Source organism: Lissotriton vulgaris, unplaced genomic scaffold (assembly GCF_964263255.1).
Source record: "Lissotriton vulgaris unplaced genomic scaffold, aLisVul1.2 SCAFFOLD_1934, whole genome shotgun sequence".
In the NCBI taxonomy this organism is placed as follows: Eukaryota; Metazoa; Chordata; class Amphibia; order Caudata; family Salamandridae; genus Lissotriton; species Lissotriton vulgaris.
Window position 1 is genome coordinate 252073 of NW_028255570.1, and position 19169 is coordinate 271241.

The following is a 19169-nucleotide window of genomic DNA, read 5'->3' on the forward strand; positions in this document are numbered from 1 at the left end:
AGGTTTAATAGTAGAAGTTCTCTTAGGCTTGAATGGGGAACTCCATACCTACAAGATCGGCAGGCTTGAATGGGGAACTCCATACCTACAAGATCGGCAGACGTGAATCACATCACAGGATCAGCAAAGCTCTATGTCCTTGGAAAAAGTTTTTCTCCAAGTGCCCAAATCATGCAGGCAGTGCAATATTAAAGGCACTAGGATTTCAGTTGGTTGCAGCTGAGTGCGTGTTGTGTCTATAGTGTGGGCCGATCAACCTGAATAACAGCATACATTGTTATGCGGACCTTGAAGGCTTTTGCACGCAGTGTACAGACTAAGGTTGCGATGTAAGTCTAGGGATTTGAAAAACATACCATTCTCATGCGTGGAAAATCAAGCACTTTAACTTACAACAACAGTTACATGTATTGTTGTGTGCAAAAGCTGCAAAGTGGCAAAATGGTGTTTAAACTTCTAATAAGCTCATGCTAATATAACAATTTGTGCAAGCAGTGCCCTGTCATCACTACAATGGAGGACGCTCTGGCTGAGGGAGACAAGGGAGAGTGCAGGCCTGGATGCTCACTTAATCTGCTTGTGGCAGAGTAGGCCTCTTTGAAGTTAATCAAGTCTTTGGGTACAGGTCACTGACCATCCTGTCTAGCACACAACACTGCCCTCCACCTAGGGCCTTTTGTTATTGTTCTGGGAGCAAGTTAACACCTCAGTCACGCCCACTGAAATGCTGATTGCTAGCTAGCAAAAGTAAGTGAACAAAACCAAGATTTATTTTCTAGGGAATGTAGACCGGCAAAGGTGACATTTTAAACCTCCTCTTTCCAGAATATATATATATTACAAATCTGACTTCATCAGTAAATTGGGCTTATTCTAAATATTACAAAGGTCAAAAATGTTACGCCAACGACACTCTGTTGTGTCGCGTAGTCACCCTAGCCAACAAGCCAATGGTTTCCTCCCCTGTCTGGAGGAAGTCGCAAAATGGATGAGTCTCTCCCACCTGAAACTCAATGGTTAAAAGACAGAACTCATGATATTGGGCAACTCACGGAGTTCCTTTCTAAAAACCTTGTGGCCCTCCACTATGGGCTTGTTGCCAACCCCCCAAACTGAGATCAAAAGCCTGGGAATTTGGCTTGACCAGAACCTCCCCTTCAAATCCCAGGCGAGGAGGACGGCCGCCTAATGCTATGGCCGACTAAGAATTATTCGCGAAATCCTCCTGCTCCTTCCCCTGCTTGCAAAAAGACTAGTGACCCAGGCCCTGATTCTGTCCAGATTGGATTATGGTAATGCTCTTTATTTAGGTGCCCCAAAGGAAGTTATTTTAAAACTACAGGTCATACAGAATTGTGCGGCAAGGCTGCTCACTGACACCCCCAACCGCTGCTTAGCAAGACTGTCCCTTCGCTCTCTCCACTGGCTCCCAGTACAGGAGTGAATAAACTTCAAGGCTCTCTGCATAGCCCACAAGGCACTGAAAGGAGACAGACCAGTAATCACAAAGACCATGATTCACCCGTACAGGGCAAACAGGGTACTTTGATCAAATGAACCCCATCTTGCTGTGGTTCCCAGGATCATGAAGGCAAGAAGTGGCGGTAGGCTTTTCTCACTGAATTCTGCCAGACTTTGGAATGCCCTTCCACTACATCTACGGAGCGAACCAAACCATCTGAAGTGCCGAAAACCATTAAAGACCTGGCTGTTCGCATAAGAGAGCAGTCCCCCTCTCTTAACCCCGCGCAGCGCTGGGATGCTTTGGGGTAGCCATGCGCTCTATAAGTGCCAATACAATACAATACAAATGTTAATTTTTAGCTTTTTCCTCAATAGGGAACGTTTATTAAACTTAATCCCAGAGATTTTCTATGGAACAACCAGCCCTGCGACAGTGAAAATGGTTTTGAGGGTCCAGTTGCTGTGAGGGCATGTTTAACAATAAAAGTTTACATATCCTACTTTTTAAAACCATGCACCCTATCCTATGGGGAGTAAAGCCTACTTGGGGGTGACTTAAAATATTTAAAATGAAGGTTTTTGCCTTAAAAAAGGAGCTTATTTTGACCGGTCAAATTTGCAGTAAAAACCTGCACAGACAGGCTACTGGTGGCAGACCTGCCATCATTGTATTGTAATTGCATTCATTTAGCGCATACTATCCCTGACTAGGTGCCTGATCGCTTTTTTGGTGAGTAGCATGCTACTCCAGAATACAAAAAGGATTAGTGGTGAGATTAGTATAGGGAATATGAAATTAATTTGAGTGGTGGACATGCAAGTTTATTTGTATTGAAACAGTATAGTGGAGGGATGGAAGAGGGAAAAGTTTGCATTCACATAGCGCTTTCTACCCCATATGAGGTGTTGAAATTCTTTTAGGCGGGTTGCAATCTACTTCAGAACCCAGGCAGGATTAGATAGTAATTAGTATACGGAAATATTAAATTAATTTGATTGGTGGACATGTTAGTCTGTTATTTGGATTGGAAAGGATAGTGGGGGGATAGAAGAGGGAAGGATCTAGAAATTTATTTCATTTTGGTTTGTTTTAAGCTCTTAGCAGTAGGAGGAGGTTTGGGATGAGTAAAGGGAAGGTTGAGGGGGAAAGTCAGAGAGGGGTTTAAAAAGGCTAGTTTGGGAGATATGAATAGTAAGAGGTATGAGTTGATGCAATAGGGGTAGAGGAGGGAAGAGTCTGCAAAGGGTTATTTTGGGGATCGTAGTAGAATGAGGTTTGGGATGAGAGTGGAGGTAGAGGATATATTTAGAGAGGTATAGCGTGAGAAGTAAGTCTAGAAAGGGTTATTTGGGGGCACATAGTATAATGGGGTTTGGGTTGAGTGAGTGGAGTTAGGAGATATATTGCAAGATGTATAGGGTAAGATATAGGGTAGTGCGTTGGAGGTGCTGAATTAAAAGCAAAGTAATAAATATAAAGATACGCAAGTTCATGGAAGGTATCTATGTATAAGGAAGGTAATATATGTAGATTTAAGTTGTATTTATAAACTCAGATTATCAAGTATTGCTGTATGTAAAGTTTATTTTTGTAATTCAAAAATTAATCAATTTTAGATAAATATGATAAAAGATGTATTTAGTCACCTATATACATGATAAACATAGAATACTATAACCAGAAGTAGTATTTACATTTATTAACCACAACTCACAAATATCTATATATTTGAAAACCTATTTGTTATACGAGTTTCTAAAAAGCAAAACACACATGTAGATACACAATTATAGTCCAAATAAATGCTTCTATACAGAGGGATATGCTGTATATTTGGGTATGGTGGTTATGTGGGGAAGAGCCAACTCATGAGTAGTCTTCTGAAGATAAGGTAGTCATCAGTGGATCTTATGTTTGGGGTTAAAAAGTTCCTTTCACATTGTCACTGTATTGGATGGCAAAAAGGGTTTAGCAATCTACTTGTGCTTTTTTGTGTGTTTACATTTCAGGCCTAGGGCACACCTTAGTACCGTATACTAGGACCGTGTAGGTGAGTTAAATGTGCCAGTCTGGAGTATACCAATCTTCCTTTGTTGAAAGGAGGAGCACAAGCACTTTACCATTGGTTAGCAGGGGAAAAGGTAGAGAGTCCTACAGACAGCAAAAATAGAGTTTAGCCACAAAGCTAAATAAGTCTTGAGTGACCCTGCAGAAAGGGTACATTTACAATGGGTGCGATTTTGCTTTGCAGTACTATAAGCTGAAGGCATGGCTTAAGCACACAAAGATGGTAAACCACGTAGAATAGAAGAAAATATTTCATATGAGCTACAGTCCTGTTTATGTAAATGTAAGTGCGCCAGCCATAGGTAGAAAAGGTTTCCGCAGGGCAGCCCAAAGCGCTGGTAGAAATGTCAGTGAAATCAGTTTTACCATTTTTCTGCTTTTACTTTTTGATGAAAGGGATGAAGGATTCTCTTCCATGAATGCAAAGTGTTGGATACGTTTCTGTGCTATAAACGTTTACACAGAGCATTTTGATTCCCCATAGAAATGGCCCATTCCATAACGCATAGATACGGTTTGGAAAGCTGATGCAATCCAAACTTGGGCGTTGTTTTGGGAAAAAGAAAAAGGACTACTGATGCAGCGTAATTTAGTGCGTCATGCATTTATGCACCATATACGCTCATTGTGCCATAGGAAGGTTAATTTCTGTGTAAATATATTTCTGATGCATGGTCCAAGAGCAACTAGTAGTAAAAAAACATCAGTCTTTCTCGTTGAACATTGAATATGGCACGAAATGAAATGGTCGGTTACAAGTTTTCATCCCTGTTTGCGTTACGGGAAAGATACCATCCTGACAGGGAAATATAAGTGAAGACATTTGTTTGTCAGAATGGTATTTTAAATGTATTCGCATTGAGCCATGCAAATGATGGTCTGTACTGTTGGAATGTGAAACTAGAACGCATCCAAAAGCAGTTCCAATCTGGTTTGTGACTTTTGAAGACTAAAAGTAACTATTATCCTGGAAGCATTGCGCATTCTGGTAGCAGTCAGTGCGACTTTGTGGTGATTGTAGCAGTAGGTGAGTAAATATCAAGCCTGTTTTAGAAAGAAAATAGTGATTTTTTCTGTGGGATAAATTGCACCTTGGTCCTTGAACACTGGCTCTGAAGGGGACTAATTATTTAGAACGTGTACATTGTGAATATGCGGAATGCCGTCTGTATAACCGACTATTTTGTGTAAAAAAAAAAAAAAATTGTCTGAGACGGTCTGAAAAGCAACACCAACTAAAAGTGCTTCTCAGGGCTCAGAGGGGTTGACAACTATTAACTGACCTAATGTAGTGAGGGCCTCTCTCGTCCAGTACAACAGTTAAAATTCCATTTCTTTCTTTGTAAAAGCCTGCATTACCCGTTCTAGATGAGGCTTACTGCTGCAAGATCGAATAGTTGACAGCGCAGAGTGGGTAGGTAGGGGAGCGGATGAGCTCTGCTTATACTGTCCTGCAGGATGTGCTTAGTAGGAGTTCACCACAACCATGTGTCGATTCTTGCTTAAGCAGTGATGTTACAGGGCCAAAGGATTTACTGATGTAATTCATTATGCCGCATAAGCCTGATCTATGTTTGTGCTAAAATGTGCTGCCTGAGACCAGTACTGTTACAGCACCAACAAGGAATTGGAAATTGCATGCTTCTTTCATAGTTCTTGTTTTTTAATTCCAACATTAATATAGCCATATGTGCTGTGACTTGATGTACGCATTACCCCTTATGCAGTCCTGTCATTGCCATGTTCAGAACACTGTTCTGTTTCATGCTTCTTAGAGTAGTTGTGCATAAGTGGCTTTCTGGATAGGTCATTACCTTTGAAAGAACTGAGATGGGGCAGGTGGGAATGGCGTTTTTTAATATATTGTGTAGTGTTGCCCATCATAGCCTTGCGCTTTAGGGTGGATACTTACTTTTCGAAGGTTTTCCTCTAGCCTGCTGGCCTATCAATGTGGACGGGCTGAGTGCGGATAGGATGTTCTTTGCTCTCTAAACTTCAGCCATTTTGTGTGTCTTTGTATTCTGCAACAGATTCAAGCCATCTGACAAGTCTCACTAACAAGAATCCTGGGGTTCTTGATAGGAGACTGAATGGGTTGTCTGCAGGCATAACTACAAGATTTCAAAGCACAAATGTATAGCCCTATAATTGAGTATTTCTGGCGGTTTTAGATTAATCAAAAAGTCACTGTTTGGCAACATTGATTACGTTGCAAATTGCTGTTGACGGACTTGTTTGAGGGTGAGATGTTTAGTGTGCAGGGGATCATGGACACGTGATCAATGTTTGTATCCCTCATATAGGTCATATAGTTAATACCAGATGAAAGTTTTCCTTCAGATACTCCAAATTAGAAATGTAGTGTAAATTCGATGGGAGTTTATATGCTTAGGTGATTGGAAAGTGTTTAACTTGCATAAGCTTCTTGTAGGTTAACTGATTTTTTACCCCTATGCTATCTTTGTCAATACCTCTGGCTTCAAATTAGTGCTTTAAAGCAATTTTTAGCTACTTGCCTTTGCTCAATTTGTGACTTATCTTTACAGGATCCCCTTGCAGGTATCATTCCACGAACGCTGCATCAGATTTTCGAGAAACTTTCAGAAAATGGTACAGAATTCTCAGTTAAAGTATCTTTGCTTGAAATCTACAATGAGGAACTTTTTGATCTTTTGAGCCCATGTCCAGATGTTAGCGAGCGGCTTCAAATGTTTGATGATCCCCGTAACAAGGTATCTATTAAAGTAACTTTATTCTTGAATCTTGTCTACATTTGAACACCTTAGTTTGAGTTTTCTTCACCGTGACCATTTTTTTAAAAAAGTTGAGGAAGAACCGTTTCGAACATTGATTGCCTTATTAATTTTGCCAGCAATTTTATTAAAAAAAAAAAGTGAAATGGCACAAGGGATCCAAAGGCATTGTAGTGATTTACTAATTATGGGGTTTATTTTTTAGAGACTTGGCTTGGACTAGTAGGAACTCTCATCTAGAGTACTGAGGTGGTGGAGAGCAAAATTATTATTGAAACAATCCAGAATAAAGTAAAATTTATTCAAATTGATTGTTGGGGCGCAGAAACTCATTGGAATGTGCATTTTTAATGACATTTTGGATCAGCAGTATGCTTTGTAAGATGCTATGTCCAGCACACTTTTAGTGGCCAATTCAATATTACTTGCATACATCAGTGGAATTTTATTCCATGCATCACCTATACTTTTCCCACATACACCCACCTGCCCCCCATCATTCACCCCCACTTCTTTCCATTCATTGTAATGTGTTTTAATTTTTGTCTCTGGCTATTCTCAACCTTATCTGCCACTATTTTCCCATGTTTTATTAAATGTCTGCCACCCCCTTATTACACTCTGACCTCATTTATAATCTATATTTTTAAGTTGGCTGGTGGACCCAATATAATTTTTTTCCCTTTTCCAGATCACATCTGGTTCCTACAGTTTTGCTCTTTCTATATGCTAATCGTGCCATAATTGTCATAACCACCATTTGTGAAGATGTGCAAACATCTTGCTCACAAGTGCAGTTGTCACATTCTCCCAACTGGCTGGTTAATTTATCATAATTATTTTAGAGGGGCGTGATCATTAAAGGCTTGGAAGAAGTCACAGTGCACAACAAGAATGAGGTGTATCAGATTCTGGAGAGAGGAGCAGCAAAGAGAACTACAGCATCCACACTGATGAATGCATACTCCAGGTATTCACTTTCTGGAACACTGTTTGCAGTCTATCCATTTGCAATCCTGTTAAGTGGGCTAATGAACAAATTGTTTTCTCTTCGTTTCTTTTGTCTATTTTCTCTCCTACCCAGTCGATCCCACTCTGTGTTTTCCGTTACTATCCACATGAAAGAAACTACAGTTGATGGTGAAGAACTTGTCAAGATTGGAAAATTAAATTTGGTGAGTTTGCACCCCACTTCGATGCTAAAAACCGATTCTTTGAAGAGATTATGTGAACAAATTTGCTCATGCTTGAAAGTTTATTTTTAATTATTTTAAAGTTATTTGCATCATGCATTTATTTTTCGCATGTCTTAAAGTTTGGGGATATTCTGTAGGTCATCACTTAATATAGGCTTCATACATTCCACTAACACTACTGCATTGAGCGGGATTACACTTTAAAATCCTTTGCTGTTATTTTTAATTTTCACCAAAGTTCATAAGCACAACCAAGCTCTTTTGAGTTTATTTAAACTGTTTTGTGGTGATCATTTCTAGTAAATTTTTTTTATGGAATAACACTTTATATTTGCTTACATCAAAGCACAGTATCGAGAGATAAGAGATCTCGTTTTGATACATTGTCAGTAGCCAACAGAGGAGGCAAAGGCCTTCTGGAATTGACACAGCTGTAAGCCAACAACCTGAGGCAGGCAGCGTGGGCTATGGGCTACAATAGGCTACTCCTTGAGAATTCGCTTTACAATCTCAGTCCTCTCGAGCTTTTCGGGCTATGCGATGGCGAATTTTGTCGCTTACCAAACTTGTGAACTGGCAACAAGCCTTCAGGGGAAGAGAAAGAAAAGAGAAAAAAGGACAGTACCCCCACCCAAACCCTCAGTCTCCTCCGCACCCTGTGTTAGCTCTGTGTCAATCTCGTAGGTGCTCCTGCTCATTAGTCATCTTGTCTTATGAAGCAGGTCTGTGTCAATGAGGCGTAAAACCTGTAGGAGCTTAGGGTAGGTCTCTTGATTATTTTTTAGAAGCTTTATTTTCTCTTGACTCACACAAAGTATGCAATAAACTTGGTTTTTGAAAGATGTTCATGTGACAGCTGTTTCGATTTGGGGTGTAGTCTTTTTGTGCTTATCAATCCTGCCTCTAATTCTTATTCAAAGTATTCTTTTGATGGACAGCTTTTCCGGAGGATACTGGTAAAGGGAGTATAATAGGCAGGATATTAATCTTTTATTTATAGTGTCTGGAAATGGCAGAAGAGTTGGAGGATGCACTTTAAATAATTAATTTATCTCAACAGCCGTATTTCTTATTCTGTGATACTGTTTACAAACGTGCCATCGTGAAGTATTCAGTTTTCTTGCTCCAAGTCAAGTTACTTCTGAAGCTTGAATAATGGGAGTACCAACAACTTTGTTTTTTCCCCCTTAAGAGGTCAAGTTTGTCTACTCTTGGTCCCACTTCTAACACGCATTTACAATACAATGGTCTCGTCTTTGTTAAAGTTGGCGCTATTGGCATTTCATTTGCATTTTTTTTTTTTTACTGATAAATATATGGTATTGTCATTTACAATGGCAATAGGTAAGTGTTAGACCTGTCTGGCTTTTTGCGTAGTCCCTCCAATTAATTATTTATTTTGTCCCCTTTTTGCCCCTCATACCTTTATTAATTTTTGTGTCCACTAGCTTTTTCTAGGTGTTGGTCAAGGGGATAGGTGTTCTTTTCCCCCCTCATAGTTTTTTACCTCAGGCCTAGAGGCCTTTACTGACAGGAAAATCCTGTAGTTCACAAAATGGTGGGCCCTAACTGTTTCCAACTGCCACATCCTAGACTGCCCCATAGGTTAACCTTAGGCCTTCCAGAACGTTCTGGACCCTACTGGACCCTGTGTGGGTTGTCTATAAAAGGGCAGGGGTCAGGGAGCCATTTTGTGTAGTCTAGAGTGTGAGAGGAGAGAGGCAGTAGTGTGAGGAGGAGGACGTGCTAGAAGAAGTTAGTTGGTCTACTGGATTGACAACATCTTTCAGAAGACGTTCCCCCTTGTGCTCCTGACCAAACCCTTTCATTGGTCTGTCATTAAATTGGGACAGTCAGGCAATCGTGAACTTTGGACACCTTCCCGTTTTGAGCCGTGTCCTACATCCGCCTTCACCCCCCTTCGGTTTAGTAACTGGTTCCCCACCTTCCTTCTGAAGTCCCAGCCTACCCGGTCTGGAAGAACTGTGCCCGGTGTGTCCTGGCATCTCGCGCTGCTGAGGTGTCTCTGAGCTGGAGGCGCGAGGGGGCGTTGAGGTGATCAGACTGCGGAGAGTGGCGCTGTCAGCTGTCTAAAGCCCCGCGGTGAGACTGAAGGTGAGGCGGGCAGGAAAGCGGCGAGACACTGTTCCTCCGCGCAAGGGCAGAGGCGTGTTACTTTCCGTGTGAGGGAGGCGGCGCCGCAGACCGAGCCACTGATTCCCCGCGCCTGCGCAGCTGAGGCCTACGTCAGGAAGGAGCGAGGGACCCCCGAGCGGCAACGCGTTTCCGGGCTCCTCAGCGTCTCCGTCTCTGGTGAGGCCTGGGGCGAAGGTACAGCCCTCATCCCCGGAGAAGCGGGGAACTTGGACTACAGCCGGTCCAGAGGCCTGCCCTCAGACCGCGAGAGCAGAAGCGAAGGGCCCGCCGTCACCGATCCTTTCCACACCAGCGCCGAGGCTAAGAGGCTGGCTGGGCGGGAATAGAAGGTCGCTACAGCTGCCGGTGGCATCAACAGCGGAGCCGTCTGTCAGCCCCTATTCCTGGAGACTGGGGCAGGACAGATTACAAACAGACAGTAAGGAGAGTGGTGGTGAAGGGGGAAAGTACTGAGCCCTCTCTGGGAATAAATATCTCACGAGTCAGAGGAGCCTTGGTACCAGTGCCTAAGAAAGGTGCCCAGACATCCTGAACGTTTTACTCCTACGCTGTGCCCTAGAAAGTGGGGGAAATAGTTTCATGTTTCCAACTTCATTGAGACAGGTCTGGGGAAAGGCAACTACTGAGCCAGAAACCAGGGGGACTGAGTCTATGGTCAGAAAAGCGCTGAAAGTTCCTACTAACTAAGGGACCCCTTCAGACACTCTGAGGTTGTTGATGAATATAGAGAACTTGTGAATTTCATACATTCCACACTGGGTGTTATTGTTACTTTGTTATTGTTAGTTTGTTATTGTTAGTTTAGATTTATAGCGCGCCCAATCACCTGCAGGTCTCTAAGCGCTTGGAAATCGATTCACTTTGTGTATGAAGGTACAGATAAGGGAGGAAAAGATTTAAACACTGTAGTGAAGTCAAAGCCAGTGGAAGTGGGAGGTTAATGTACTGAAATGTTCTATTGTTGTTGATCATTACTGCAAGATAACACTGCTGAAAATAATTCTACTGAGATAAGTTAGCATTTCTGAAAGTAGCATTTCTGACTTCATGACATCTGAATGTATTGAGCTGTAATTTTTCCACAGACAGAAAAGCGTTATTATTTCTCCTGATCTAATGTGTAAATTTTCAATTGTGAATACTAAGAGCTAAAACAAAGAGAATTTTATTTTTATAAAACCGCTCATATTTTTCCATACTTTGGTGTAGTGTTATTTTTGTGTGTTATTGCGTGAATTTACTGCTGGGTGGTTTGCAACCTTCACACTTGTGCTTCTAGTATCTATGTCTTACCCTAGGCCAGGCTACCCTAGGTGACCTGACATCCCAGGTTCCAACAGTAAGCATTAGAGAGTAGCAGAGTAATAGCTTAATCGCTCGCAAATGCGAGACCTATTGCATTTGCACCCACACACACAGCCACACACACACGGAGCCCCACACACAGAGCCCCCCCCCCCCACACACAGAGCCCCCGCCCCACACACAGAGCCCCCCCCACACAGTTCCCCCCCCCCACACTGTCCCCCCCCCCCACACACAGTCCCCCCCCCCCCCCACACACAGTCCCCCCCCCCCCCCCCCCCCCACACAGTGCCCCCCCACACACAGAGCCTCAGACTATCGTGACGGATGCCTCTCTCCACGGTTGGGGGGGCGCACTCCGGAGACTTACAGATTCAAGGAACGTGGTCCCCGATGGAGACCACGTATCACATCAATTTCCTAGAAATCAGAGCTGTTCACTTGGCACTGAAGGCCTTTCATCCGTCCTTTCAGACCAACTCTCTGCTTGTACAGACAATACGACCACGATGTATTACCTCAACAAGCAGGGGGGCTCGAGATCACGCACTCTATCACAGGAGGCGCAGGCGATCTGGCACTGGCTCCTAGCCAGAGGACTGACGATAACGGCCACCCATCTGCCAGGTGTACAGAATGTTCAGGCGGACGCACTGAGCAGACTGATTCAGGAAAACCACGAATGGGTCATAAACGACGAAGTACTAGGATAAGTCTTCGCAAGGTGGGGGACGCCAGACGTAGATCTGTTCGCCACCGCCGAAAACAGCAAATGCCGTGACTTCGCCTCCAGGTACTACCAGCAGGGGACGCTGGGGAATGCGCTATGGATCAACTGGTCGAACACCTTTCTGTGCGCTTTTCCACCCATTCCCCTGATTCCGGCGGTGCTCATCAAGCTGGCCCGGTCCAGGGCGCAGATGATCCTTATTGCCCCGGAATGGCCCAGGCAGTGGTGGTTCACGGACCTGCATCACCGGTCTCTCCTTCCTCACATACGGCTGCCGTGCAGGCCGGACCTTCTCACGAAGTTCGGGGGCAGATGTTGCACCCCAACCTCTCGTCTTTGAGTTTGGCGGCATGGCTCATGAGATAGTACAATATGGCCATTTGATTCTGCCCGAAGATTGCATGGACATACTGAAGGAGGCTAAGCGACCTTCCACCCGGACTTCCTATGCTTAGAAGTGGAAGAGGTTCTGTATCTGGTGCAAGTCCAAGAACTATGACCCGACGACGTGCAAGGAAGACGTCATCCTTCCTTACCTTCTACATTTGGCGCAGTCTGGCCTTAAAGTTCATTCCATTAAGGTTCATCTCGCTGCATTGACTGCCTACAGGAAATGCCCTTCACAGACTTCCTTCTTCCAGATCCGTGTGATCTAAGATTTTCTGGAAGGCTTGAAGAAAGTATTCCCTCCTTCGCCTTCATGGGAATTGAATGTGGTGCTGTCCAGATTGATGAAGGAGCCTTTTGAACCTATTCATAAGGCTTCGTTGCAGCACCTGTCCTGGAAGGCGGCGTTCCTCGTGGCCATTACATCGGCCCGCAGGGTGAGTGAAATTCAGGCGTTTTGTTGCCAAGAACCTTATACTGTATTTCATGCTGCTAAGGTTGTTATGCGTACTCACCCTAAATTTCTTCCCAAGGTTATTTCAGATTTTCATGTCAACCAGACCATAACTTTGCCTACGTTTTTTCAGAATCCTTCATCTCCAGCGGAAAGGTCTTTACATTCCCTGGATGTTAGGAGGGTGTTGAAATTTTATCTGGATAAAACCAAAGATATTCGTAGGTCAGACCAATTGTTTATCAATTATGGATCGGTCAGGACAGGTCTTGCTACCTCTAAGCAGTCCATCTCTAGGTGGATGGTGTCCTGCATACAGCTGTGTTACCAAAAAGCTAATAAGACCTTAGGGGGTAAACCTAAGGCTCATTCCACCAGGGGCAAAGCTGCCACGACTGCTTTGCTCCGTAATGTTCCAATTGCAGAAATCTGCAAGGCGGCCACTTTGAAGTCGGGACATACCTTTGCTAAGCATTACTGCCTGGACGCTGATGCCAGGGCAGACGCTCCAGTTGGGCAGGCTTCGCTGCGAAATCTGTTCGCACAATAGTGGTGTTAATTCTCGTTCTCCACCGCCGCTTTGGTGTGGGGATGGGCTTGCCATTCTATTCACTAGATTATGTCTATACACAGAGATCCCCTACTACAGAAGGAGTAGTTTCTGTCCTGTAACTCCAGTTCTGTAGTAGGGGTAGCTCTGTTATAGTCATAAGAGCCCGCCCTCCTCCCCGGTGGGGAAAGATCTTCATCTAAGGAATGCTACAGGTCTGGCGTGTTACGCCTTCAAAAAAACCTGAAAGTAAGTGGGACCTGCTTTGCATTCTGGGATACTAGGAGAAGTTCTGGAAAGTTCTCTTAAATGCACAGTATCCTGTTTAAGCCACATAATGGCAGCCTATGTGGCTTGTCTGTCTATACCTTCCTCTCTATCATTCCAGAGGCTTTGCTGGTAGAGGCAAGTTTCTCTATGGAGGAAACTAGGCAGGCTGTGCTGTTTGTGTGGATTTTTGGTGGAATATCTAGTTGAAGTACTGGACAGTGTAGCCTGTGGATATAGGCTGCATTATCGGTCTTTAAATTCTCTCTTAAGTGTCTTTGCAGTTCTGCATTTTTTGACAACTTAAGAGATTATTTTTGATTGCTCCGGGGTCCACGCACATGGGCGGGACTATTCACTAGATTATGACTATAACAGAGATACCCCTACTACAGAACCGGAGATACAGAACAGAAACTACTCCTTGCCAGGCGTGCATAATGTTCAGGCGGACGCACTCAGCAGGTTGCTTCACGAAAACCACGAGTGGGTCATCAACGACGAGTTGCTCGAAGACATCTTCGCCATGTGGGGCACTCCAGAAGTGGATCTATTCGCCACCGCCGAAAACAGCAAATGCCGCGACTTCGCCTCGAGGTATTACCAGCCGGGGACTCTGGGGAACGTGTTATGGATCAGCTGGTCTAACAGCTTTCTGTACGCTTTTCCACCCATTCCCCTGATTCCGGCGGTGCTCATCAAGCTGACCCGATCCCGGGCGCGGATGATCCTCATTGCGCCGGAATGGCCCAGACAGTGGTTGTGAGAAGTTGGCCTAATACAAGGTGATCACTGGAACTAGTGAGCATCATATATCAGTCCAAACAACCCTTATGGTGATTGTTTGTAAGTCAACCTTATAGACCAGCTATCCTAATGGTAGCATGGACAAAGCAGTCTTAGGCTAAACTCTTTTGGCATGTGAAGCCAGCTGTTTTACCCCCTGAATACCAAATGAAAAGACACCACACAGGTTGTTATGAAAATAAACAATATATTTATTAATAAAAAACACCTCTGAACTCTTTGAGATCAGAGGGCTAAGCACATGACAAGACTCTGAGGAAAAATACGTTTAAGTTGCACAAATTACAATGTTGCCCTAGGGGCACGTCCAACCATATACTAAGTAAGTGGGTTGAGAAAGTCGATAGAAGGAATGGAGCTGTCCAGAGGCTGTAGGATCGCTGGGACTACACTACCCTAACTTTAGGTAAGTAATAGGAGGCCCACGGGACGCGTGTGCAGAGTGAACTCACACGCGAGATGCGTAATAAAGTCAATGGACAGTACAATTTATGAAAAAGGTAAGTACGGACAGTTTGACTAGTTAGGACTAAAACGACTAGAAATCTGGACACTATGAGAGTCAATCTACCCTTGAGCACCGAAATGCTCTTGTTACCTCACCCACAGTCTGCGGGTGCATAGGTGTCAAAGTGTGTCTGGTTTCCGCGTTGAAGTCTGTGGAGCCTTGAAGAAAGATGCTGCAGGCGACCAGGAGGAAGCTGTCCAGAGTGATCCAAGGGTGGATCAAGGGAGATGAAGACCTGAAAGCAGAGGGGACAGTGTTCAGTCACTAGCCAGTGACTGGTGTGGAACCAGGAAGGACCCAGATGCTGTTGTCGCGATCAGGTGAGTGGACGCTTGTCTCTGCAGCCAAGTGGACCAGGAGTGTCTTCGACCAGGATGGAGGCACGAGTTGCCCCACGTAGGCTCTCGCTGTCGGCGGTGTCAGATCCGGAGTCAACAGGCCTTGGCAAAGGCAACCCACGCAGTGAGTGGAAAAGGCGTCTGGTGCGGACCAGGAGGGTCCGGGGTGCTTCTCCTTTGCATAGAAGCAAGGGCCAGTCTGGAGCAACCAGATGCCGCCTCCGCGCGATTACGTCAGTTTTTCTTTTTTCCTCGCCAGCAAGCGCAGATCCGGAAAAAGTTGTACCCTAGTCAATTTTTGACTAACTTTTTACAATCCTTTTTGATCTATTTTCGAAGTCTTTCAACTCAGACGGTGCCGGTAGGGATGCCCGGGTTCAACCCCTACGCCGACTGTCTGTTGCCGACCCCCATCGCCGGTGCCTGCACTGTCTAGGCCCGGACCACAACGACAAGTCCTGCTCCGACTGCTGGGCCCCGACGTCTAAAGCTAGACTGGAGCGGTCCTGTAAGCGAGACTAGCTTCGGCAGTCCGCCCCGTGCCGCTCGAAGTCCCGGTCCGAAAGGAGGTCTAGGGACGGGGCCGGAGTCACCACAGTTCCGGGAGTCGTCATCGGTCTTCGGGCTCGAAGTCCTCAGGTAAGAGGCACAAGAAATCGAAGAGGCACCATCGCTCTTCTGACTCCCCCTGACGTTCGCACGACGCGATCGGTGGTTCGGGCGACACCACCCATGCGGCTCCGCCTGAGCCACGGGCGTCGTGGCCTGCTCCATACCCGCTGGTCCCTGGGCAGCACGTGACGCCGGAGATCGAGGCCTTCCTCTCGGCCATGAGGTCGCTCACTCCTCCGTCTGCTTCCGCGGCGCCTTCGGGCCAAGCGGCCCGACTGGGTCCCCATGTGGGCCGGGTGCTCCGGCGCAGTCGGCGACTTATGTCCCGACGCCGCAGGGCCCCACTGGATCCGGATACGGGTCGCCGCCGGATGACCTCGCCAGCGCCGGCCCAAGGGTGTCGCTCTCGACGCCGTTTGGAGATTTCTATTTCTATGACCCGACCCCATCCTATGAGCCTCAGTACCAGGCGATGGGTGACGGGGATTGGGAGGGGTCTGAGGACCTGCGGACTGGACAGGAGAGCTTGGGGAGGCCAGTGGTCTGGACACTTCGCCCGACACTGGTTTTGTCTGCCCTCCTAGCTTGGCTACGGAGGAGGGGGCTGCCTATAGTGTGGTGCTTATGCGGGCTTCCAAGGCCTTTGGCCTTGAGCTCCCAGACGCGGCCGTGAGGACTAACCTCCTCACTGAGGTCCTTAAATCGCAGTCAAGCTCGGCCGAGCCTCTGCTGCCCTTTAATGAGGCCTTGTCTGACGTTCTTCTGGGCACTTGGTCCAAGCCTGCTACAGGTCAGACTGTGGATAGGAACGTGGTCAGGCGCCATCGCCCGCTCCGGGCGACCCTTGCTTTCTGTCTACCCACCCCAGAGAGCGTGGTTATCCAGGCCTCTAATTCCCAGACCGCATTCCCAGAGGCTCCTCCTGATCGGGAATCAAGAGGTACGAACAATACGGGAAGAAAGTATTCTCATCCCTGAGTTTAGGATTGCGGTCAGTCAACACCGCGTGCCTCTTGGGCCGCTACACCCACTCTCTCTGTGGGATACGGTCGCGGACACGCTGCCAGAATGCCCGGTGGAGGTCCGGGCTAAACTCTGCCAAGCCCTTATGGAGGGGGTCGAGATGCGGCACGTTATTCCATCCGGTGTGGGCTGGACACTACTGACTCACTAGGCAGAGCGGTGGCAATGACATGGTTCACGAAAGTGATGGCGGTGGTCGCTGTGAGAAGTTGGCCTGATATATGATGCTCACTAGTTCTAGTGATCATCTTGTATCAGTCCAAACAACCCTTATGGTGATTGGTTGTAAGTCAACCTTATAGACCCGCTATCCTAGTTGTAGCATGGACAAAGCAGTCTTAGGCAAAACTCTTTTGGCATGTGAAGCCAGCTGTTTTACCACATATAGGGCTAGATTTAGGTAAAATAGATTTACCGATTTTTAATTACCGAATTTTACCGATTCGGTAATTAAAAATCGGTAAATCTAAGCGGTGGACGTGTAGGTATTCCAGATGTGCTGGAATACCGATTCGGAAGTATTCGGTATTTACCGATACGGTAAATACCGAATCTGTAATGCCCATTCATTCCTATGGGCTTTGAATGGGCAATACCGATTTTGACAAGGGTGCAGGGGGTGTCACTTTGACACCCTCTGGCACCCCCAAAACAGGCTCGGGTGCCATGTGGCAGGCATACATGCCCTAAGGGCAGGTCTGCCTGTCACATGGCATAGGTGTGCATGTACACATGTGCATGCACACCTGGATTCGGTATTTTACCATCAAATACCGATTCTGTAAGGCCTCTGGGACTCTGAAGAGTCCCACCTACATCTGGGTGCCTCAGAATCGGTAAAATTACCGAATTTTTATTTTACCGAATCGGTAAAATTACCGAATCGGTAATTTTACCGATTCTGTAAAATAATGCCCCCTACATACCTGTCACCCATTTTACAATCGGTAACGGCCAAAATTGGCCGTTACCGCTCGGTAAATGGCCTCAAGCGGCCACCTACATCTGGCCCATAACCCCTTAAATACCAAATGAAAGGACACCACACTGTTAGTTAATAAATATCTTGTATATTTTCATAACTAACTAACAACTCTGAGATCAGAGGGCTAAGCACATGACAAGACTCTTAAGAAAAAGACGTTGAGTTGCACGAATTACAATGTTGCCCTAGGGGCGCAACAAACCATATACTAAACCAGTGGTATAAGGTAGTCGATAGAAGGAATGGAGCTGTCCAGAGGCTGTAGGATCGCTGGTACTACGCTATCATAACTTTAGGTAAGTAATAGGAGGCCCACGGAACGCGTGTGCAGAGTGTGAACTCACACGCGAGATGCGTAACTTAGTCTATGGACAGTACAGTTCAAGAAAAAGGCGAGTACGGACAATCCTGACTAGATAGGACTAAAACGACTGTGAATCTGGACACTAGGAGAGTCAATCTACCCTTGAGCACCGAAATTCTCTTGTTACCTCACCCACGGGCTGCGGGTGCATAGGTGCGAAGTCGTGTCTGGTTTCTGCGTTGAAGTCTATGGAGCCTGAAAGAAAAGATGCTGCAGGCGACCAGGTGGAAGCTGCTTTGAGTGATCCACGGGTTGATTAGTGAAGCTTTTTTCCTGAAAGCAGAGGGGTCAATGTTCAAAGTCACTAGCCAGTGACTGGAGTGGAACCAGGAAGGAACCAGATGCTGTCGTCGCGATCAGGTGAAGAGTGGACGCTTGACTCTGCAGCCACGTGGACCAGGTGGTATCTTTGAAAACCAGGATGGAGGCACGAGCTGTCCCACGCAGGCTCTCGCTGTCGGCAGTGTTGGATCCGGATTCGGCGTCAACAGGCCATGGCAAAGGCAACCCACGCGGTGAGTGGAATCGGGGTCTGGTGCGGACCAGGAGGGTCCGGGGTGCTTCTCCTTTGCAGGGAAGCAGGGGCCAGTCTGGAGCAACCAGACCAGCGGTGTGGATTTCAAGGGTCGTCGTCTAGGAGGCCACTAGCCAGCCGGCAAGTGACCAGACAACGCGTCGAGCAGCAATCAAGCAAAAGGGCCCCAAGCAGATCTCGTGGACGCTGGAGGGCTGATCTTCTGTGCAGGAGCTGCTTGGGTCTGCTCAATCCCCAAAGCACTTCGTCGAGGATGCCTCAGAAGTCGTGCTGGAAGCGAAGTGCAGTTTCTCCAAGATGGCCGGTCCCACGTCTCGTCGCACCCAGTGATCTCAGCTGTGCTGCAGATGTAGGTAGAGGTCGGAGAGGTCCGGGAATCCGGGTCTCGTCTGGCTCTGAAGTCTGGATCCTCGAGGGAAGACGACCAAGTGAAGCCGCTGGACGCTTGATGGTGCCTGCTTGTGCAGGGTGGACACTCCTTGCCCACAAGGGAGATTTCTTCAGTCTTCTGTGGAGCAGAACGTCGAAGTCCAGAATTTCTTATTGTAAAATCAATTCAGGATAATCTAGTTTGGAATGGGACCAGCTCCTACCTTTATTCTGCTAAAGGGGGCTGTACTATCACTAGGTCCCTCCTATGGGTGGGACCAGGAAGGGGGTTAGTTA

At 46.3% G+C, this 19169-nt stretch overlaps 1 protein-coding gene across 1 annotated transcript in view; it reads left to right on the forward strand.

Moving 5' to 3' along the window:
• KIF11 (kinesin family member 11) overlaps nucleotides 1-19169 on the forward strand; it is a 298525-nt gene that overhangs the window by 82862 nt on the left and 196494 nt on the right. The window contains exons 6-8 of the mRNA XM_086951983.1: nucleotides 6079-6264; nucleotides 7131-7255; nucleotides 7370-7460. Of these exons, the coding sequence (XP_086808109.1) occupies nucleotides 6079-6264; nucleotides 7131-7255; nucleotides 7370-7460 (402 nt within the window). The remainder of the gene's footprint in view (nucleotides 1-6078; nucleotides 6265-7130; nucleotides 7256-7369; nucleotides 7461-19169) is intronic.